Source organism: Corylus avellana, chromosome 5, assembly GCF_965113065.1.
Source record: "Corylus avellana chromosome 5, dhCorAvel1.hap1.2, whole genome shotgun sequence".
NCBI classification, from domain to species: Eukaryota; Viridiplantae; Streptophyta; class Magnoliopsida; order Fagales; family Betulaceae; genus Corylus; species Corylus avellana.
Window position 1 is genome coordinate 11,918,412 of NC_142494.1, and position 24,101 is coordinate 11,942,512.

The window sequence follows — 24,101 nt, forward strand, 5'->3', positions numbered from 1 at the left end:
TGATTTAATAGTATAGGCTGTATAGGGAAACACGCCAAAAGGGTTGTTTGGATCAAAGAGAGAGAGTGAAATTGGTTTGTAAATAAAGCTGGTTGGGAGTATCAACATTCAACAAAGGAGTGACCCTGGCCCATGTGAATTTGTCAACCCCCTCCCCCATCCTCACCCATTTTCCCCCAAATCCCAAATCCTAATACATCGTATTCACGTGGGTCTCCTCCACACCCCGACAAAACCCACCCCCACACCCCCCCTTATCGCTCTACCATTATTATCGCCGTCTGCTTCACTAAAAATCCAAATAACCCAACAAAACAAAATCCAACTACTCTCTCCCCCGCCACGCCACCATGGCCGCCACCATCAACGACCTGCCGGACGCTATTCTCACCAACATCTTCGCCTTACTCTCCGACACCCGTACGCGCAACTCCCTCTCCCTCGTATGCCACAAGTTCCTCCAGCTCGAGAAGGCCACGCGCACCTCCCTCACTCTCCGAGGCAACGCGCGCGACCTCGTCTTGATCCCTCACTGTTTCCGCTCCGTCACGCGCCTCGACCTCTCCCTGCTCTCCCCCTGGGGCCACGCGCTGCTCTCCTCCTCCTCCTCTCTCTCCTACGATCCCAAGCTCCTAGCTCGCCACCTGCGGCACGTTTTCCCGCTGGTCACCTCCCTCACCGTCTATTCCAGATCGCCCTCCGTTCTAGAAGTCCTGTCCCCTCAATGGCCGGGATTGCGCCACGTCAAGCTTGTGCGCTGGCACCAACGGCCGCAAATCCTTCCCGGATCCGACTTCTCTCCGGTCTTTGAGCATTGCCCCTCGCTGACGTCACTGGACCTATCGGAATTCTACTACTGGACCGAGGATCTCCCTCCGGTTCTGCAAGCCTATCCGGCCACCGCGGCCTCGCTTACGAAGCTCAACCTCCTGACCAAGTCCTTCACAGAGGGCTTCAAATCCCACGAGATCCAAGAGGTGGTCGCCGCTTGCCCAAACCTCAGGCACCTCCTCATAGCCTGTGTGTTCGATCCCAGGTACATTGGGTTCGTCGGCGACGACGCCTTGCTGTCAATAGCGAGGAGCTGCCCCAAGCTCACGCTTCTCCACCTGGCCGACACGGCGTCGTTGGCGACCACCCGTGGGGACCCCAACGAGGAGGGGTATAGTTCGGAGGACGCGAGGATTAGCCGCGCGACGCTGGTGGAGCTCTTCTCGGGGCTGCCTCTCATAGAGGAACTGGTGCTCGATGTTTGTAAGAACGTGAGGGATAGTGGGTTAGCGTTGGAAGAGCTTGGGTCCAGATGTGGGAAGCTCAAGGTGCTGAAGCTGGGGCACTTTCACAGCGTGTGCACGCCGATTGGATCGCAGTTGGATGGGGTCGCGTTGTGCGAAGGGCTGGAGTCGCTGTCGATAAAGAACTCGGCGGACTTGGACGACATGGGGTTGATAGCGATCGCGAGGGGGTGTTGGAAATTGAAGAAATTTGAGGTGGTTGGGTGCAAGAGGATCACTGGGAAGGGAGTGAGGACATTGGCTTCCTTACTGAGGAGGAGCTTGGTGGAGGTTGGGATTTCTGATTGTATCAATCTCGATGCCGCGGCGTCTTTGAGAGCACTGGAGCCGGTTTGCGATCGGATCGAGCGGCTTCATATTGATTGCGTGTGGGAGAGCGTGGAAGAAGATGGGGAGAAGGATGCTGAGGCAGGTGTTTGTGATTTCAAATTGGGCGAGTTCCAGAATGCAGCTCATGTGATGGACTTGTTTGGTGGGAGTGAATTCGAGGGGGTGAGCAACAAGAAGAAGAGATGCAAGTACTCGGAGGAAGCAGGTTGTTCGTATAGGGGAAGTAACGGGAATGGGTTGTGGTACAAGAGCTGGGAGCGGCTGAGATATCTCTCTCTTTGGATTGCTGTTGGCGACCTTCTGTCTCCTTTGCCAATGGCGGGTCTTGAGGACTGTCCTAACTTGGAGGAGATTCAGATACGGGTTGAAGGAGATTGCAGAGAAAGGCCCAAGCCGTCCGAGCCTGCCTTAGGGTTGAGCACACTGGCACAGTATCCTCGGCTGTCGAAGATGCAGTTGGATTGTGGTGATACAATAGGTTTTGCACTGACCGCTCCGTCGGGGCAAATGGATCTGAGCCTGTGGGAGAGGTTTTTCCTGAATGGAATTGGGGATTTGAGTCTTCTGGAGGAGCTCGACTATTGGCCACCGCAAGACCGGGATGTTAATCAGAGGAGTTTGTCACTTCCGGCGGCTGGTTTGCTTGCAGAATGTGGGACTCTGAGGAAGCTTTTTATACATGGCACGGCTCATGAGCATTTCATGAATTTCATGCTGAGAATACCTAACCTGAGAGATGTGCAGCTGAGAGAGGACTACTATCCGGCGCCGGAGAATGACATGAGTACAGAGATGAGGGTGGACTCCACCAGTCGCTTCGAAGACGCATTGAATAGGCGTCTGATCCCGGATTGAAATAAGTAAATGGTCCATGCTTGTTAATCGAGAGAAGTACCCAGTTCAGAAGAAACCAAATTGTTCAGGGTGAATCATGAAAGCATATATATATATATATATATATATATATGAGTTTCAAATCACGTTTTTGTTGTCTTAGAAGCTGCTGCTTCTTTTTTCTCTTGCCAATTTTTGAGGGCAGTCTACAAAGAATGTGTAATTTGCAACTGTTGGAGAGATCAATCAATTCATTAGAAGACCAGAATCTGATCTTGGTATGGTTTGATTGCACAAAAAAGGGACGAGTATGAGCCAGTCAAAAATGGAAAATGAACCATCTCATGTTATCACAGTGACTGGAAAAATCATTAAGAGTTTACAAATTAAGCCGGGAACACAATGTAACACCTCTACCATGTTTTTGGTTTTCCTTTTTGTTTTTTTTTTTTTTTTGTAATTTTTTTTTTTCTATACACAAACAAACAGGGTGCATCAGCAGAGTGAGTACTCGCAGTCGAGCAAGCGGGAAAGTATTTCCTCACAGTTTGGCCGTTCATGCGGTTCTGCCCAACAATCTGCCAACAGAAACAAGAACATGAGCTTGTGAGGAGTAGAAAATGAGTGAAGCTAAATCAAAGGTTTTAACTTTTTTAGGGTATTTTTTAAGTGTTTTTGCTATTACTATAGTACCTGAAATTAGCCTGCCCAGAGGACCTTCAGGAACCTCCAGCCGGGAACCCTCATTAGCAACAGAATAAACAACCTGAAGGGCAGAGAAAAAGAGGTCCATGCTTTAATAATTATACAGAAAAATATCAGTAAACGATTCAGTGCAGTCAAAACATGAATGAAAGTACAACAAAGAAATGAATCACTAGACATATATGTCAAGCATATACCCTCTCTGGTGGTATCCCTTCCCATGGCCTACTTAGCGTGCAGAGCTCCCACATTACAACCCCCAGGCTAAAAACATCACATTTTTCGGTGAAGGGCTCATTTCGAATAAGTTCAGGAGCCATCCATTCCGGAGTTCCTGCAGACGAAGAGTCTCTCATGGGTGATTCTGTCATGATTCTCGAGAGCCCGAAATCACAGATCTTAACAGTCCAATGCTTGTTCACAAGGCAGTTTGCACTCTTTATATCACGATGAACAATCTTCATCCGATGTATGCACATCAAACCCCTACATTGATATCAGGAAAATTCAAGTCAATATGACATTGATATTCTTCATCACTTTAAAGTTACAAGTTGAATTTTGATGTTGATCATGATGGCAATCATAGTAGCAGTAACTAAATATAAAAGCAATAACAAGAACAAGCAGTTTTCATATCATGTATAGTAGGACTGTAAAGACAAGAGGCGGTTATTAATCATTAATAACTACCAACTGCCTAAGGCAGTGCAGTTGGCAATGGTAGGATAAGCAGAGGCGGTTAATAACCGTATAGCACATATATATAGGAAAAAATGCAAAATTAGTCCTTGTAGTTTACTTAATTTACAATTAGCTCCATGTGGTATCAAAATGAACTCTAAGGTCCTTGAGGTATGATAAAAAAACAATTTAGTCCATTCAGTCAAATTTCGTCCACTAATTTAACATATTCCATTAGTGTGACACTGATTTAACTAGGGCATGTATCACAATTTTATTGGCTTTGACGTTTCACGCTATCAGAACCTGTTAAGTCAGTGAACAAAATTTAACTATAGGAACTAAATTGTTTTTTTGATATACTTCAGAGACCTTTGAGTTCATTTTGATACCACAATGAGTTAATTGCAAATCAGGTAAACCACATGGACTGATTTTGCATTTTTTTTCCCTATATATATATATATATATAATATTCGTTTTGGTATAGGGTTTCATACCAAAACACTAAAACAGGCCCAAAACTGTTTAAACACACCCAAAAATGATGCCCAAAACACTAAAATAGGACCAAAAGGGACATACCTGACAGGCAGATACCGTGGTGAGGTTTAGGGATCAATAACCGCTAACCAATGGTTACTCAAAATTGCTAACCGCCTAAGGCATTACAGTTAGCGGCTAGAGACAATAACTGCTAACCGCCACCATTTGTACAACCCTAATGTATAGATTCAATCATAGAATCTTGTATAATGAACAGGTAAAAATGCTAGTGGAGTTCATCCCATTACATTCGACTATCTGATAGTACTACAGGCTGCCAAATCCATGAATAAGAATAATAGAATGCATCAGGTTAGAACATTATTTTGAAATGACCATCACTGCACAAAGCCAAGCCTTTCAAAATATTCATGTGAATCTAAATAGAAACTCAACTAAGAAAAATTTTCCAACCATTTAGGACAACATCAATAAGGCATTGCCTAACTACTCGGCTCCTTAGCCTCCTTATGGTCATGCTCCAATAAATTCAACTAAACACATGACACCGTCTTTGTTCCACTTCATGTGGCAGTGCCATATTAACCAAGTTTCACCATCTAGCTACCTACTAGTACTACCATTAAGACCTTAAGAGTACATCCAATTCCATTCCTCTACCTGCTCTTCTCAAGCCACTCATCTGTGACAATCAAATTCCAATTTCAGTAATGCACATTCATAGATTTGCTTCATGACCAGCATTTCCAATGAAGCAGGGCAGCCTTATTATTCATTAATGACGACGTTTTTCAGCAATATGATAGCTAGACTACAACAGTTGAAAATCCCTGTGCTGCACTTGCCCAGATTCCACTGGGCATCCAATCAACACTTTCCATATTCACTAGTCGCACACGAATTCTCTCATGGATATCTTGTCCCATCAAATATTTGTACCCTTCTACTCATAAGCTCTGTGAATGGAGGGCTGTGTATAAAGATTGATTTTGTGAATTACAATATCGCAGCAAACCATGACATGGAATATCCTTTTGAGCATTAAGGCCAAGAAAAAGGAAAGAATTTTAAGTTACGGATAGACTGAGCACACCTGCAAATATCACGCAGCATTTTTAATTTCCTCCGCCAACTAAGCTTCTTCTTCTGACCACTCAAGTGAATAAGATAATACAAGGATCCCATTTCCATGTATTCAGTAACCATTGACAAGCGTGGAGGCTTCGTGCATGCACCAAGAAATAAAATAACTGCAAAAACAGCATCACTCAGTCTATCAATATTTATTGCGTACTTGCTAGTCACACCAGAGATTATTATGCTTGTATGTTAAGAACAATACATTAACCAACATATGCAGCAAGCATAAACAAACAAAAGATAAAAAGGCATAATTTGAAGAATAGCAGGTGAGGGAAAGTACCATTAGGATGTCGAAGGCGGCTGGAATGAAACACGTGCACCCCACACAAGAAGAACAAGCATGTAAGTCAGTGATGTAGAGATGAATTTTTTTGACAATTAACATATCAACTACGACATACCTGAGAATGGATATCTCATTGCAGAAGTCCTCCATGTTTTCAGCAGTCAAATCTTGCTCTAGAAAAACCTTAATTGCGACCTCTGTTCCATTCCATATGCCTTGAAAAACTTCTCCAAAGAAACCTGGATGTGACAAATACAACAAATCTCAACTCAATGAAGTATCCTCAAGAAATTGGAGCCATATACAACAAATAATATCCGTACATCTTTTAAAACAAAACCTTAAATGTTTTTCCCCGCACTTTACTAAGTTTTAGATGCAAATTTGTAAGTCCAAACAATTACAAGATAGAATAGGTAATCTGGGACACCTTGCAAGGTGTAAAATACTAGCCCTTGGAAAACAGAGCCAATTAACCATGAGTAATTAGCCAGCTTTCACACGAGTATCCATTGGGTAAATTTTCATTTTTAGGGTAGTTTCTTTTTCTCCCCCTTTCCTGATCCCAGTAAAACAGTTAGCAGAAGAACTGACAACTTGATAGGATTTCTATTTTTCAATTGTCGGAAAGCCGTTCTTCGTGCCCTATCTTTTAATATAAAATAGACAATTTTAGGGAAAAGGGAAAAAGAAAATAAAGAAAGAAAAAAATGCTTTAAAACATTAAATGACCACGAGGGAATATAGAGGTGTAATGCCAAACAAGACTCATGAGGCCATTCTGCGCAGTAGAGCTACTGGTTATTGTACCTCCTGCCTAGCCTTTCTAAGAGAGGTCTATGGAGTATTGAGGTGCCAATAAAATTTAAAACAAAACTCGGAGGATTCCAATAGATAATAGCACATATATTGGTTTCATTAAACAAAAAAATTCTAAATCCACGCCAGGTCTCTCCCTGATCTGGAATAGTGTTGAAGTCTCCCACACATAGCCACAACCCACTAAAAGAGTTACCCACTTCAAAGAGAGATTTGCCAAAAAGGGAATTTGTTTATCTTATTGGGGGGTCGTACACACAAGTTCCAGCTCGGACGATCCGAATAGATAAAAGCACATATATTGTTTTCAATAAACAAAAAAAATCTAAATCCACACCGAGTCTCCAAGCGAGCAGGAGTCCACCCTTTGTGCTAGTGGGTGTACCAACAAAAAGAAACCGAATTGATTTAGGATAAAGCCTTTTGAGTACATGTATTAGTTTCAAGAAAAATATATATATAATTTCAGGACTTGGCTTCCTAATCAAGGCCATGAGGGTTCAAACTACTGTAGGTCAGGCAAGCCCCCAACAATTCCAAGACAGTAGCTTTATTAGACTAGTGGGGGTGTACATTGGCCTACCTCTTCGGCCTTAGTTTCAGCAATGATTGGAGGAAATCCATCTTAGTATCTACCGACCAAGTCCTGCAAGAGGCAGCTCCTGTGGAACCCCCAGACCTTTGATGTTCTCCTAGAGAGGTTTAGGAGGTGGGAGATGGTGGGGTTCTCTTCCAACTCGCCACAGAAGGGGGGATTGATAGAGCATTACAGAGGGAGTGGAGAGGGCCTTTCTTCTGGGAAGGAGCAGATCGTTCCAGTTCATCAACAAATCTAACCCTCTTGTTTCTCCTTTGGGCCTTGGTTGAAGAGTAGTCGGCAATAGGAGAAACCTTTGGCTCTTGGGAAGAGGGATTATGAGGGTGGGAGGGTAATGGGTTGAATTGTATGTTTTTATTTTTATTTTTTTTTGGAGGTCTCTTATGGGCCTTCCTAAAAGAGGAAGAGCCCATCGAGGTAAGGGGGTTAGGTGGGCTGGGAGCAAATATTATCAGTGAGTGGACCGACAGATTAGTTGAGCTGGGCTCAAGATGAATGACAGGGCTAGTGAGGGGTAAGGAGCCCAAGAGGGCACAATTAGGAAAGAAGGGGGGGGGGGGGGGGGGGGTGATGGGTTTTGAATAATTTCGGAAGAGTGTTTAGCCATTTAGTTTCAATTGAAACTAAATGGGTTGACTGCCAAAAGGGGGTTGCTTAAAAATGGCAGAGCTCATTACATGCAGTGGACTGCACTGAAGGCTGAAAGACATCACTAAGGGGGAGTTGCCACCGCCCTGGGTTTAGAAGAGGAAAATGTTGGGTGATAGTGGGACAGGTGGTAGAATGAGGATTAGTGTAAAGTGGAGGAAGGTGGGCGATGAGATTGTTGGCCTTCTCAAGGGGGGACACCCAAAGGAACAGCAGATGGGTTTGCCACATGGCATACCTGGGCTTGTAAAGGCGGCACCGGCCAAGTTGGATTGTAGGAAACGAGTTGACTCAGTTGTGCCTCCACAGCTAGCGCCTCCACCTCGGCAAGATCTGAGTTTTAATCAAAAACACATTCCACACTCTAGGGCTCATCACCTACTCCTTGAATGACATAGTTAATCTCAGGGCTAAGGAGGTGGCCCTAAGGTAGGGGCCATACCTCCCAACAACCAGCAACAGCAGTTGAGGGCAGAAATTTTGTTTATGGCCAATTAACCCACAAGAGTTGCAAAAATAGGCAAGCATTTCATACTTCAGTTGAACCTAGGTGCCTAGTCTTCCTTCTCTAACAAAGTTGAACCTTGGAACCAGAGGCCTCCTTGTGTCTAGCTCCACTCTAACATGCTGAAATCTTCCAGAGATGAGCACAAAATCACCAAACTTCAACTTCCAAAAAATTCCCAATACCTTCACCTATGCTAACTGCGTTTTTTGTAATCATGTTTTGGAGAGGTAGCCCATGTATTTGGACCCAGAAAGGAGAAAGGTTTAAGCCGGTCTCTTCAATGGTGAGTAGAAGGTTCCAAGGCTTGAGAATAAGGAATGGACCTCTTAACATTCCATGAGGCTTGGTTGAGAACACGATCTATCTGGAGTTTTTGAGAGAAGGAGAAAAGAAATTTATTGGGCTCCAGCTCTTTGATGGAAAGAGGGTTGGCGAAACTCCAGGCTTTCGAGAGTGTAGCTCTGACCATGGGGGGTTAAGAAACTTGAGGGCTACAATTATGACAATGAGAGCTACATTGTCTCACTGGATGTGGTCATTTGAGAAAACTTCGAGTGGGGAGAAGGGTCTTCCAACACAAAGCTTCCATTTGAGAAATAACGTTTTATAGGCCAGGGTTTGGAGGATCCATGGGTAATGGGGAGAAAAAAGGGTTGAGGGGGTTAGAGAGAGGAAGTAGAGTGTAGGAAAAGAGAGATTAAGAGAGGGGGAAGGAGGAGACTCGAGGTCGAAAGGGAAGAGGAAGGGGTCTTCAGGTGATCTCCAAAGAGAGCAAAAGAATCTAGAGGCTATGACTGGTGGATGGGTTTCCAGTTTGAGAACATCCCTGAAATATCCTTCTAGATTAGTAATACAAATGCAAATGAGAAAACTCCTACCTAAGACTAGAATAGTTCCAATGATTTTTATTAGGTAGTTTCCTATGCAATACTCACTCAATATTCAAGAGAGCATCAATTTCATAATCTTAAAGAAAAATAAGGATTAAAAAAAAAACAATATTTTATGCATTCTTTCAACAACACCAAAATTTTTGTCGACTGTCTTCTTCTTTTCTAATTCTTTTAAATGGCATATACCAAAATCAATGATAAAAACTAGGAACAACTGATTACTATAAAGACGTTTTTTGGATTTCCTTCCATTCAACAATTTCACCTTTATATTGTACAGAAATCCCTCCTCAATGAGAACGTAGAAGTAAAAAAGTTCATTAATTTTTTAAGGTTTCATTTAGTCTTCAATTAAACAAAGTAAATAGAAATATGTGAATGAAATTTGTTATTATAGATCAAATAATTGATTCCACCGCACAAGTATAATTCCTGGCTCCACCACTAAAACCAATATATGACAATGCACAGAGGATTATGAACAACATGAAATTTGAATGCACTGATCTTTTCAACAGAAGTCTGTTGAAGTCTGCTCAGCAAAGTAGAATTGGGTAAAACAACTACCAGTATTAAAACAGAATATTTTACAAAATCTCAGAATGGGGTACTAGAATTTTACTCTTCATTAATCCATTACTTTTCTAGGGTAAGAAAGAAAATATGAAGAATGCAATCACTGATAAGGGCAACCCTAGTACAAAGACTGAATGGGTCTATCACTTTCCTCAGGAACAGTTTTAATGGCAGAGAAGGCAAGCCAAAGACCACCTATATCCATTCTAGTACTGCGCAAGCTATGCATTGTGCCAAAAAAAAAGGGGGAAGAAGGGGGGCAGGGGGACATCAAACTTAAAACGTAAACTATAGTGAAGAGAATGTTAAAAAAGAATAATGCTCACCAATCCCAACACGAGTTCGAACTGTCAATTCTGAGAAATCGATACTCCATGCTTCAAAAGGTAATAGAGGTTTATTTTGAAACATGGGAGATTCAAGAACTTTATTCCATGTTGAGACCAATTCATCATTTCTAACGTAGTCTGGAGGTCCGCCACTCTCAGAAGTTTGTCTTCTATATTCATGTGGAGACGAGGGTAATGACACCGCCTTTTGTGAACTTATCAGGTCTCGAGGAAGAGAATATAAAGCACCTGATATGTCATGATGACCATCAAGATGGAAACTGGATACCTAACGTAGAACAAAAAAAATTGATTAACGACTAAGCAGAAAGCTATGAAGATGAAATTATTAACCACGCTTACCAACTAAACCAATAAAAAGCACATGTTGATTTCAAGTCCCATAAGCAAGCCGACGTTTTAACACAAGACCTAATAAAACATACAGAAATGTGCATGTTGACCTAATAGATACCAACACATTTTTCTTTTAAAAAAACTTTAGTTTCTAGATGAAGTGGTAAAATATTCTTTTCAAAGAGATGGGGATTAAACTTCTTCAGATTTTCTTTAGGGCAGAGGTTGTTCAATTGATTTCTGGTTCAGATTCGACTGTTCAAACATCAACTTTTACTTGACATCCTAGTATAGCCCACAGAAAGACTGAATGAGCAGCAAGTGATCTGAAAACTGAGAATCTTTAAGAGAAACATTAAGTAGTTTTGTGCGGTCGATCTGGACACCTAAGTAAAAGAATGAGAGGTGGTTACAGCAATGGAAGAAATAAATGCAAAGAAGATTAATAGCAATATTAAAAGCGGGAGGCACTAAGCAATCCGTTACAGGAGCTGGTTGAGGCAACCTTTACATGCACTAAGAAAAAGCTGATCAATTGTAAATACCAGCTCAGAAATTAGGAAGAGAGAAGTACAGAAAATTAAGCTTTGATGATTTCATACTTAGAATACTGTCGTATGTTACACCAAGCATTTTAAGTTTCCAAAGTAGCGATCAAAATGCAACTGAACAGAGGACATTAGTACATACATCATCTCATACAAAGCACAAAAATAAGATGACAGCGATAGATATAATACCACCAAAAATAGTGACAACCAAATCCCAAAATTAATAACGCAGAAAATCAACCTCCAAGATGATGATCACATCCCATCTCCTAAAACAATTACAAAGTAGGGACTTATCAAATAGTTTAAAAAATGGCAAATATAAAAATGTCATATGCATCAAAACAAACACTTAGATACCATAAAGGGAAGATCATACTCATCTATATCATGGTCTCAACGTGTCAATAAATGAGAAGATAAGTTACTGAAATGCTAAAGAAGAAAAACAATGTATATTATAAATCTGGTTCTCTGTTACATGGAACAAGGAACATACATCTTTCTGAAGATCTGAATTTCTGTCATTTGAAGGGGAGAATGACCTGTCATCGCCTTGCTCTCTCAAAAGACGATTTTGCTTCAATGTTTCATTCATTGCACGTACAGCCCTGAGGAGTCCATTATATGCCAAGTTATTGCACCACATATGCACAAATTGTATAATGAGCAAATCCAACAAAATGGCACACACTTGTTTTTTTCGATAAGTGAAATGGCGCACACTAATTCAAATAAAAAACAATGCCTTGTCCAAAAAGAGGATTAGGCAAAGCACTTGACCAGGATAGAACAAACTAGGTGATGAAGGCCCCAAGTTGATATACTCATCCATTAAAACCCAAATACGACCAACCAGTTGAACTGGTCCATGCACCATCAAAACAAATTATTGCTCAGTTCAATATTTGACCAAGTAAAAATACAAACAAGTGCAATCCATTCAACCTGCTGTATCCAAAAGGGTAACACAGATTTAAGGAAAACCCAAGTAATTTTGAGGAAAGCATTTCTTTAGCCAGTGAACTACGTCCACACGAGTGAATACTGAAGGTGGAAAATTCAAATGTTTAACATATGAATAAGCTGACTTCAATAGCCACATAGGAAGAGATTTGAGATTTAAGAAAAAATGAGTTTAATAAGGAAAGCAGGACAACAGATGATGAATTGAATCCTTCAGTACATCATTGCCATTAGCCCAAATCTACACTACTCACATCAATTCCAGGTTTTTTAAATCACAAAAATACAGCCATCAATAGCTGAGATGCTGTCACTAATATGCTGTAAAATTAAGAACAAGAAGACTTCAGATCTACCTAGTTTCTCCCAATTGTCTGTATTGATATTCAAAATCCAATCTTTTCAATTATCAAAGTGTTGTGACACTACCTTTATCTCTATTTATATATATATATTTTATAAATAATCAAGAATATCATTGAAAAGTGCAGAGGGACGCAGCCCAAGTACACAGAAAGTATACAAAGACACCCATTTAAAGATAAAAAGAACATAAATCTACAAATTGATGCAACGAAGAAACTTGAGGAACGTTCAAAACACCCGCCCAATGGAAAAACAAATTGAGAAACCTATTGCTAAGTTCTGCCATTGTCAATTCCTTATCTTCGAAACATCGAGCATTTCTCTCCCTCCAAATAGTCCACATAAGGCACAAAGGGGCCATTCTCCAAACCTCCATTACCATTTTATTACCACTTTGGCCTTTCCAGCAAGGAGATCACTAATACTACCATTCATGACCCACTTCACATCAAAAAGGGAAAAAAGAACACTCCAAAGAGCACGAGCCACGTCACAATGGAGGAGGAGATGATCAATGGACTCTCCACTCCTCTTACACATACTACACCAATCCACTACGATCAAACCTCTCTTCCGAAGGTTATCCAAAGTGAGAATCCTTCCAAGGGTAGTCGTCCACACAAAGAAACTAACTCTGAACAGGACCTTAACCTTCCAAATACTCTTCCATAGAAAAGAATAGCTCCCCACCTCGTGCCTCTCCGCAGGAGAAGGAATCACACCGAAGAAAGAACGTACCTCAAAAAGCTTCCTCTTTGAGGGGATCCACCAAATGAGATCCACCCCCCCATCATGACGCCGCGTCTCATACAATTTCTCATAGAAAGTCAACACCACCTCCACTTCCCAATCCTGAGCCGCTCGACAAAAAGGAACATTCCAATGTACTTCCTCATTCAAAAACTGCATATTATCACTCACCCAAGCCTCTTTGTTTCTTGCAATACGAAACAATTCAGGGAAAAACTCCTTCAAAGGGTGATCACCACACCAAATATCATGCCAAAACCTAATTTGGGAGCCATCACCAACTTCAAATCTGATGAACTTAGAAAAAAACTCCCACCCTCTCATATGCTTCCAAACCCCTACACCAAAGGGCCTATCAACCTGTTTTGTACACCAATCTCCCTCCATTCTTCCATATTTTACCTCAACAACCTTCCTCCAATACGCCTCCCACTCCGTAGCATAACGCCATAACCATTTCCCCAATAAGGCTTGATTGAACCTTCGCACATTTCTAATCCCCAAACCACCATCCTTCAAAGGAGAGCACACTAAAGACCATTTAACTAAGTGAAACTTAGTCTCCTCATTGGTACCACCCCATAAAAAATCCCTTTGCAACTTTTCTAACCTATTTGCCACACTCGAGGGGATGGGAAAAAGAGATAACAAATAGGTTGGAAGGTTAGAGAGAGTACTTTTAATCAGCGTTAGCCTTCCCCCTTTTGATAAAAGACCGAATTTCCACCCAGCCAACCTCCTCTCCGTGGACTCAAGCATACCGTTCCAGATTGTGGTATCCTTGCAATGCACTCCCAAAGGAAGCCCCAAATACTTCATATGTAAGCCAACCACCCGACAATCAAAAATGCTAGCCAACAAATCAATCTTCTGCACCTCCCCAATAGGAACAATTTCAGACTTTGACAGATTTATCTTTAATCCTGATGCAGCTTCAAAACAGAGAAAAAGACAGCGTAAGTTGCGAAGTTGTTCCTCATCCGCATCACAGAAAATCAGAGTATCATCCGCAAACAACAAGTGCGACACACACTACAACCCGGATTGTGCACAGGACCTATAGAAAACCCTGCAACCAGCCCCCTAGCTTCCGCTTCCCCCAACATAGTACTCAACGCCTCCATGTTAATAACATAAAGCAAAGAAGAAAGTGGATCACCTTGACAAATCCCCCGAGAACTACTAAAATAGCCTGCTGGTTCTCCATTAACCAAGACTGAGTATCGAACCGTAGAGATACAAAACGCAATCCAGTCTCTCCATTTCTTCCCAAAACCACACTTCTGAAGAAGGTGCAGTAAGAAGTCCCAATTGACATGATCATAAGCCTTCTCAAGGTCCAGCTTGCATAACCAGGAATCCCGGAACGCAAACGGCTGTCAATGCATTCGTTCCCTATAAGGACCGAATCCAGTATTTGCCTTCCCTTGACAATAAATAGATTTTTTAAAATATATTTATATTTTAAATATTCTATCATAGAATATTTAACAACTTATGGCAAGACTCAAAGATTAAAATGTGATAATTCTCAAAAACTTACCACCCAGTCTCTCCTGTGCATGCTATAAAGGGTCAAAAACTTTATAAAGAAATCTCTATTATATAAGGTATATATATCGACCTCATTTTTAAATTTTTTGGCTTTGCACAGAGTAATAGATGATTTATTTTCTCCGTTTCTAGGCAATTATTCATTTCCTTTTCTTCTTTCATCAATTTTTTTTTTCTTGTGAAAAAAACATTAAAAATTTATCAATAACATCTTGATCAAATCCAGAACCATTAACATGAATTTAGAGGAAAAGAACAGAAGAAAAACAATACTTCGGGATCATACAAACACATGACAATAAGATCTTTTAAATTCTCAATACTAAAGTTTCTTCAATGAAACCAGAATAAAAACCAAATTTTAAAAATGAAAAAAGATATAGAGAGAGCAGGAAAACAGTGTTTTTGAAGTATAAAATCAATAATAAACGTAAATTCAGTACAGTTCATAATGAAACAACCACTCTTTTAGAAAGGTAAGGAAACAAACATCAACCTTACGATATCATCACCAATCTCCGGAGTAATGCTAATACTTCTTCTTCTGAGTCTACGAGCTTCTGATGTTGATGCACCGTCAGACCTGTAGCTTAAAATGAAAATAGAATATATAAGCAATTCTTAGCGATCTTATACATAGGCTTTACAAATTAGTAGATTAAGCAGTAAAAAAAGTAGAACAAAAGCTAAAAATATGAAGTACTAATCACAAAAGTAAACAGACAATACAAAGATAAAATGATACAAATGCAACTATTTATCAATTTATGCTGGCTATAACCCTCCTCCCCAAACAGTTTACAAACATCAAAATCATTTTAAAAGACCTTTGCTTCATAACCAGGAAAACACATAAACATGGAGACACTTGCGCTCATACAAAATAGTATAAATTACTTTTTTTTGTAAGTAATGCAATTTCATTAAAAGAGCAAAGGAGCGAAACCCTAGTTCACACCAAGCATACAAAAGAAAACCCCTTTAAGAAGAAGAAGAAGAAGAAAATAAAAATAAAAATAAAAAAGAGAAAAAGAAAATCCACAAATTCAGAAAATTTAGAAAAATATGAGATATTATAAAGCAATCTGACCATGATCTTCTTTAGCTCTTTCACCGAAATATCTTGATGTTCAAAACACCTTGCATTTTGTTCTCTCCATATGCACCACATTAAATACAAAAGACATCCTCCAAGCTCCTAAAACAGTACGAGTTCCCAACTAACCTCTCCAACAAGCCAACAATTCTATCACCCTTCTAGGCATGACCTATTCTACTCTAAAAAGATTAAAAAAAAAAATCAAAGTCCATATTTTCTTGCCACTTCGCTATGGAGAAGAAAATGATCTATGGACTATCCGCTCCTTACACACATACAACAACAGTCCACCACTATGACTTTCCTCTTCCTCAAGTTAGCCAAAGTCAGAATCTTTCACAGAGCAGCCATCCTAAAAAGAAACTCACTTGATGGAAACTTGACTGTCCAAATACTGTTTCAAGGAAATGACGAACTAGCACACTTGATAAAACAACTTTACTTCAAACTCCACCTAGTGGATGGGATCCACCAAATACTATCCTCACCACCTTGTCTCAATTTGAGAGAGTACAACACATTAAAAACCTCATCACCAAGTCTACTTCCCAATCCTTCACAGGTTTCATAAATTCTGCTAAAGATTTCTATTCAGAAACTACAAATGATCCGCCACCCATGCCTCCTTACAGCAAGAAAAAATAAACAACTCTAGAAAAAATTCCTTCAATAGCTGGTCCCCACACCATAAATCATGCCAAAACCTTATCTTGGTTCTGGCTCCCCACTTCATATTTAACAAATCTCAAAAAATAAAACTTCCCACCCCCTCCTTATATTTCCACACTCCAACTTCAAAGGGTCCCACTACCCCCTTAGAACACCAACCTCCACTCATGCCATTTTGCTTCCTCCACCAATCCCCACAAAGCCTCTCTCTTTGTAGCATGACATCGCAATCATATACCCAGAAGAGCTTACTTAAACTGAGACAAAATATCTACCCCCAAACCACCAATTTGCTTCAGAGAACAAACCTTTGACCAATTTACAAAAGAAACTTCAACTCATCATTGATTCCTCCCCATTAAAAATCGCGTCAAATTTTTTCAAGCCTTTTAGCCACAACAATTGAAATGGAAAATAAGGACAAATAATACATAGGCAAATTGGACAATGTACTTTTAATCAAGGTCACTCTACCTCCCTTTGACAACAACCAGCCAAACATCTTTCCATTTTTCTACAATGTCAGTCCATATAGAGGTAGATTTATATGATGCTTCTAAAGGAAGACCCAAATACTTCATCGGTAGCATAGCTACCCTACACCCAATGATACTAGCCAAACTTTCTACATCATCCACTTCACCGAATGGAATAGTCTCTAACCCTAAAACCGCTTCAAAATTTAAAAAGAGAATGCCAATTATGGAGTTGTTCACTATTAGTCTCACAAAAGATCAAAGTGTTGTTTGCAAAGACGAGAGATGAGACATTGCAAATTATTCATTATTCCTCGAACCTACCGAAAAACCTGATTTATATGATGCTTCTAAAGGAAGACCCAACTACTTCATCGGTAGCATAGCTACCCTACACCCAATGATACTAGCCAAACTTTCTATATCATCCACTTCACCGAATGGAATAGTCTCTAATTTAGATACATTAATCTTCAAGCCTAAAACCGCTTCAAAATTTAAAAAGAGAATGCCAATTATGGAGTTGTTCACTATTAGCCTCACAAAAGATCAAAGTGTCGTTTGCAAAGACGAGAGATGAGACACTTCACCGAATGGAATAGTCTCTAATTTAGATACATTAATCTTCAACTCTAAAACCGCTTCAAAATTTAAAAAGAGAATGCCAATTATGGAGTTGTTCACTATTAGCCTCACAAAAGATCAAAGTGTTGTTTGCAAAGATGAGAGATGAGACATTGCAAATTATTCATTATTCCTCGAACCTACCGAAAAACCTGATAGTAGCCTCCCCCCCTCCCTCCTAATCCACTGTGATCGGCAGCATCCTACTCAGAGCCTCCATAACAACCACAAATACAGGAGTATCTCAAGCCATGAGAACTGCTAAAGAAACCAAAAGGGAACATTGTTAACTAGAACGAAGAATTGCACTGTAGATATACAATGTGCCATCCAAGCACACTATTTCTCCGCAAACCACTTATCTTCAATAAATACAACAAAAAACCCCAATTCACATGGTTGTAGGCCTTCGCTAAGTCCAATTTACACAGCAAGCCAAGGACCCATGATCAAATTCGGCTAAAAATACATTCATTAGCAACCAAAACTGAATCCAATATTTGTTTCCCCCTGATAATTGAATTATGCAAACTTGAGATGATCTTCTCAAACACCTTTTTCAACCTATTCGACAGTACTTTGGATACGATTTTATATACACCAGCCGCCAGACTTATAGGACGAAAATCCTTAATATCCACGCACCAACTTTCTTAGGAGTTAGAGAAATAAAAGTTGTATTAAAGCTCTTCTCAAAGTTTCCTCCGCCATGAAACTCCTTGAATATTTTCTTTTGATAAATAAGTAATTCATTGAAAAGCGCAGAGGAGCACAACCCTAGTACACAGGATGTATACAAAGAAAGAAGAAGGAAAAAAAAAAACTCATTGAAAAAAAAGCCAATGAGAATCCATCAAGACATAGTGCCTTATCACCATTCAGTGTGCTCACCACCTCATATACCTCCCTCTCCTCTAATTCTCTTTCCAACCAAGAACTCTCACTTGCACAAACGGAATTGAAAGAAAGGTCATCCAGCTTTGGCCTCCAACTAAATTGTTCTAATTTAAAAATAAAAATTGCTCTATGTGCTCCTTTATTTCAGTCAAATCTGAATATATAAGGACCCATTAACAACTAGAGAATCCACGGTATTATTTCTTCGATTTGAATTTGCCACCCGGTGAAAAAACTATATTCTTATCGCCCTCTCTCAACCAAAGCACCATTGATTTATGAAAGAAGAAACCTATCAATTCTTGACCAACATTGATCCTCACGATTATTGGACCACTTGAATTTTCCACCCACAAGAGGTATGTCCATAAGACCCTGTTCAAAAATGAAATATATCTAAGAACTCTAAAATAGCTGGAGAATGACGAGTATCTCCTGATCACTCACTCAGATATCAAATAGTATTAAAATCTCCCCCAATACACTATGGCTTCTCTCACAAGCTCACAATCCCAGCCAATTCATCCCAAAGCACTCTCCTGTCATTGTCATTATTTGGACCATATACACCCGCAAATACCCACTCAAAATCATCACAGATACTTCTAAAGGAACACGTTATGGAAAATTCCCAACACATTCCTCCATCTTTGCCACCACCCTTCTATCCCACATTAACCAAAACCCCCCGGAAGCTCCTCTCACTTCTAAATAACACCAATCCACATGTAGACACCCACATAGACTTCTCACCACCTCCCTAGAAACGTACTCCAATTTAGTTTCTTGTAAACAAATAATATCCACCTTCCAATCCCTAATAAGGCCTCTAATCCTCATCCTTCTCGTTCAGCCCTCTCACATTTTGAGATAGTATCTTAGGCTTCATTAAGCAAACTATTACCCCTCCCCTTTCCTTTATATCTATTAGAATGCCCTCCCTTTGAATCATAATTAATAGAGCAAACCAACCACTTTAATTTCCGTTTTTCTCCTATTATCTAACTTGGAACAAAATTTTGGGTCACCAACCAAGCCATTTTGGTTCCTATTTGCTTCAATTTCGATAAACAACGCCATCATCTACTCTTCAAACCCCTCACATGGCAAAATCTTATTCTTTTTTTTTTTTTTTTTTTTTTTGATAGGTAATTAGAGAAATTTTAACTTTAAACTCAACAAGGGTAAGATGAATCAACTGCAATACTAGACAAGAAAGAACAGTTATTTCTTAAGTATTTTTTATATAACTCAAGGAAAAATTCATTTAAAATCTAGAAGGGCAACTAAAAGATAGAAGACCTTTAAATTAAAAAGCAGTAAGCTTGTTCTAACACAATGAAAAAACAATAAAAATCCTATATTGGATCTCACACCTACGATATACTGTTTCCAGAGTATAATAAGTGTTCACTGTAAACCTTTATTACCATTGGCTTCATATAAATTAGTTCTATCATCAATAAAGGATGTTCCAAAGCTAAGGAAAATCATTTTAAGAAACTGATTTCCAACTCCACAAGGGAACATCAGAACAATGTGTTTTCTATTTGTTCCTTCAACATTATAAAACTTCACTATTGCAGGGTACAAGAGACGAGAGGATTCATGTGGCTATTTCAGCACGCTACGTAATAGCTAGGCCTTGGCCAAAGTGTGATTGCACCAAAGGTAAGAATCTAGTACAAAAGAAATTTGTCCATAAATATTGCTTTTCTACTTTATCTGCCTTGGACAAAAAATTCAGTTCTGACCCCACCTATACTAATATAGATTGAAGTGTACGTCAGAACACCTACAGAAAGTTAAACCACAGATTCACTGAGACAAGAAGGTAGGACAGAACCCTACCAAAAGATCAGGAATCATCAATACCAACACTTGGAATTCACTGAGACATTAGCCAAGGGCCCAAATGACTTTAGCCTCCTAGTTTGAGGGGAAGGACTGGGTTTTGTGCCAGGACTTGCACCCCATTAGGTATTAATCCTTTGAGAATAAATTAAGGGATGCCTAGGCTCACAAAAAAAAAATTACACCAACTTTAAAATCTTTAGCCTAAGTGAGAAAACAATCACAATGTGGGGGAAGCAAAAAAATTCAATCAACCTTCAAATCAAACTCAACCAACAAACACAAAATGAACCTTCAGGCTCCCAGTAATAATAAGTCAACACAGGAAATTCATGGGAAGAATTGCTAATGATCATTATGCATGTACTTAAGTGAGATCATAGAGGTAAGAACCTTGATGAAGCCACGTCATCAGAAAAATCTCTGAAGGTTTTTCTATCACCACTAAGCATAGACCGTCCACGTGCTCGAAATGAAGGATGCTCTGGACTGAAAAGCCAAAAGCATTTCAAAAACAATACTTAAACACTGCAAACATCAAACAGTAACATTTCAATTAACTAAAAGGTAGACTTTTTTTTTTTTTTGATAAGAAAAAAAAAAAGAAAAAGAAAAAAGGTCTCTACTTTCTAGTTAATTGAAATGTTACTGTATCTGTCCACCTATATCTGTCCTCCACAATAAAATCAAGACACAACAATTGGCAGATCATGCAGAGCATGAATGAGTTTTTGGGCATGTCTATGCTTACAAAGGTGCCACCGCTAGTGTCCAAGCGCCTTTGTACATGTATGTGAGCATATCACCTTTTCATGGACCAATAAAACTGAATCTTGACCATCAAGAGTAACATATAGCCCACACAGATTTTCTTTTACGTGTGTGGGGGAGGGGGAGGGGTTGGGGAGTATAGTTTGATTATTTTAATTTTCAAGATTGTGGGGAGGGGGGAGGGGGGGAGTAGTTTGAAAATTTTAATTTTCAAGATTGTAAGTTTAACAAATAAATTGTGTAGGCAGTAGCTTAGTATCCACCTAAAATTTGTAGGAGTCGCACAAAAAGTTGCACCTAATTTCTAAAGGACTAGCACAAAAGTGTTCCTTCAAAAGGAACAGATCTGCTTGCTTCCCTCAAGAATAATCGTTTACAACACCAAATCCAACTAGCATTCATGATCCATCAGCTCACCAGCCACCAGGATATCCATCAAAAGGCAGTTAACTGAGTCATCGTCCCCACATGACAACACTAGTTATGATATATTTGTTCCCTCTTAATGAAACTCTTAATAGACAGACTTTTTTTATACACTCAAAGTCGTATAGGAATGCTTATGGCACATTAGGTATACATAATAGACCCTGGAATGAAATAGCTATTGTGTTATCTGGCTGCATCACCATTACTGGAAATAACTATTCATCGGGAATAGTTATTCCTCACCTTTTTAAGACGAATATATTCCTCATTTTGGGGGAATAGCTATTCTAGGACCCCATGAAATGAAAAATTAAAATAAAAAACTTTTTTGCTGACTCCTCTTCTACAGTCCACCACACCATGAGCTTGCCTGCCTTTACCTTCAGAGCCCCATCTCAACGTTATCATCCTCAAGCGTCTGCGTCCTCGATGTCTGTGTTCTGGAAGACCAAGAAAAACAACAACACTCCATCAGCCTCGCTCGCTCGGTTGAGGTAGTGGCAGCTGTGTAGGGACAACAGAGCAAAGCCAGCCTCACTCCGCGAGTTTGTCATGGTCGAGCAAAGGTTCAAGGATGACGCATTCTTCACTGTTGCGGCAGAGCTTGAAAGCATGGTGGTGGAGCAGCGGCAACGGAAACAGCAACAGCAAAGAAATGGGGATGTACAGCTGTTGTTTGACGATGGGCAGGTGCTTCCGTCAGCCTCTAATGGTGATGTTGATGATGGGGCATCAACGATTGGGGCGCCCTGTAGATTCCCAGTTTCACTCACAGAAATTTGTAGCGGCAGAGCAGGATAGAATAATTTCTTTTGTTTTTGTCTTTTTTCTTTCTTTTTTGCGGGGTTCCAAGTTGTTGCCGGAGGTGGGGTTGGGTTCGCCGTTCGTAGGGTGTTGCATGTTGGCTGAGTTTCTTCCTAATGTATATATGCTCTTGATTTTTATTTTTATTTTTATTTTTCAGAAAATGTATATTAATAGGATTACTTATTCCATACCAACTTGTTTCATTCCTAGCAATATCAAAAAAAAAGAATCAATCCAAGAGAAAGGAATTAAGAAAAACCTGGAACTAGCTGTTCGCTGTTCAGCAATAGCCTTTTTCCGGTTGCGTCGCCAACATGTATTTGCAATGTTGGGTTCACTATGTGAGAAACTGATAGAATTGACCAAAAAAGATTTAATAAAAACATGTCACGGGATACACTTTTTTGAGGATTTCAATCAAAAAGTTAAGAATAATAGATTTTAAATTTTTTTTTTTTTTTTTGATAAGTAAATTAGATTTTAAAAAATAATTTTTAAAAAAAGAAAACACACGAAAAGTCATTGCAAAAGCCATTAATCAAAAATGAACTACCTGAGATAAGGTAATGAATATTACCTCAATTTTCTTTCAATAGTGGTACTTGATCGCAGCATCATGTTTCTCAATGAAGGACCAGATACATTTGATGATGCTTCAAATTTCCTATGGAACTGAAGGTTATCATCTTTTTCGGTACTGTGGCACAAGCAACAAGAATAATAGTGACCTAACCACCCTTTAGAGAGCATGTATTGACCAGAACATCATGTAATCAGTGTGCAGGTTCAAAATGTAAAAATCAAACACCATCAGCTCACCTGTCAGGATCTACTCTCTCAGGAAACCCATAAAGAGGACTATTTGGTTCTAGTGGTGAATCACAGGAGTCATTTTCTGCAGAATCACTCTCCCCTGCTGCTGAAATATGGGTCATAAAAATTGCCTTGGTTGATCGGCGCAGCAGCTGGCCAGGAAACCGCATAAGATCGACCAATAGTTCCACAGAATTCAACACAACTATCACAGACATATGCTTATATGAGTCTACACATTCAATGACCCCTTCATTAGGCAAACCCTGATGAGAGTAAACAGAAACAGCCTTCCAGATATTAGAAATGACCATCAGAAATTAAATATATATCTTTCATATTTTCTTCTATTAACTAAAAATTCAAGCTGATAACTGTTTGAAAGAGAAAAACAATAGGAAAAAAAAATTAAAAAAGGAACAGAACAGGTTAACTAACCAAAAGAAGTTAAAAGCTTACCACCATGAGCCTACTTTCAAGACCTACAGTATCTGCTAGAACTTTAAATAAGATTGCTCTAGGACGGCATGAACCATGCCTTATTTGCCCTAGCATCTGAACACCTTGATTCTCAAACATGTGGGAGGTTTCTTCTAGTGCAGCTTTCGCTGGACTTTCCAAATTTGGCCGTTTATAAAAATCAGAGACCTGAGTTGGAATAGAAGTCAATATAGATTTATTTAGTGAAACGAAATATTAGTCATATTTTCACATAAAAATGGTTGACTTTTACTGCTTACTATCAGCTAAAATTTTGGGATCAGCAGTAATTTATCCAAGCAAAGAGACAAATATGCTTATGGTAAATGGTGATCTCAAAGATGGCTGGGCAACAAAACTCATTTTCTTAATTATTATATTAGATTATATCACAATCTGAACAGCAAAACTGATTATAATCAGAACACCAGCAAATATTTTTATCTCATCATCAGATGTGGTTCTTAACAAGTAGAACATGTT

General features: G+C 39.6%; 2 protein-coding genes across 4 annotated transcripts in view; one reads left to right on the plus strand and one right to left on the minus strand.

Moving 5' to 3' along the window:
* Positions 1 to 2,891, plus strand: MAX2 (RNI-like superfamily protein). The gene has a single exon (XM_059593986.2). The coding sequence runs from the start codon at positions 351 to 353 to the stop codon at positions 2,478 to 2,480; it is 2,130 nt and encodes a 709-aa protein (XP_059449969.2). The 5' UTR covers positions 1 to 350; the 3' UTR covers positions 2,481 to 2,891.
* Positions 2,678 to 24,101, minus strand: part of LOC132180966 (uncharacterized) — a 26,822-nt gene continuing 5,398 nt past the window's right edge. For 2 of the 3 annotated variants that reach the window (XM_059593983.2, XM_059593984.2), the window contains 14 exons: positions 23,598 to 23,786; positions 23,145 to 23,404; positions 22,903 to 23,022; positions 22,585 to 22,674; positions 20,712 to 20,807; positions 15,196 to 15,282; positions 11,563 to 11,674; positions 10,153 to 10,444; positions 5,900 to 6,023; positions 5,779 to 5,798; positions 5,449 to 5,605; positions 3,362 to 3,650; positions 3,153 to 3,225; positions 2,678 to 3,037 (listed from right to left, as the gene is read on the minus strand). In XM_059593983.2, coding sequence (XP_059449966.2) covers positions 2,955 to 3,037; positions 3,153 to 3,225; positions 3,362 to 3,650; positions 5,449 to 5,605; positions 5,779 to 5,798; positions 5,900 to 6,023; positions 10,153 to 10,444; positions 11,563 to 11,674; positions 15,196 to 15,282; positions 20,712 to 20,807; positions 22,585 to 22,674; positions 22,903 to 23,022; positions 23,145 to 23,404; positions 23,598 to 23,786 — 1,992 coding nt within the window. In that variant the 3' untranslated portion in view covers positions 2,678 to 2,954. The remainder of the gene's footprint in view (positions 3,038 to 3,152; positions 3,226 to 3,361; positions 3,651 to 5,448; positions 5,606 to 5,778; positions 5,799 to 5,899; positions 6,024 to 10,152; positions 10,445 to 11,562; positions 11,675 to 15,195; positions 15,283 to 20,711; positions 20,808 to 22,584; positions 22,675 to 22,902; positions 23,023 to 23,144; positions 23,405 to 23,597; positions 23,787 to 24,101) is intronic. The other variant, XM_059593985.2, reaches the window with a different exon arrangement.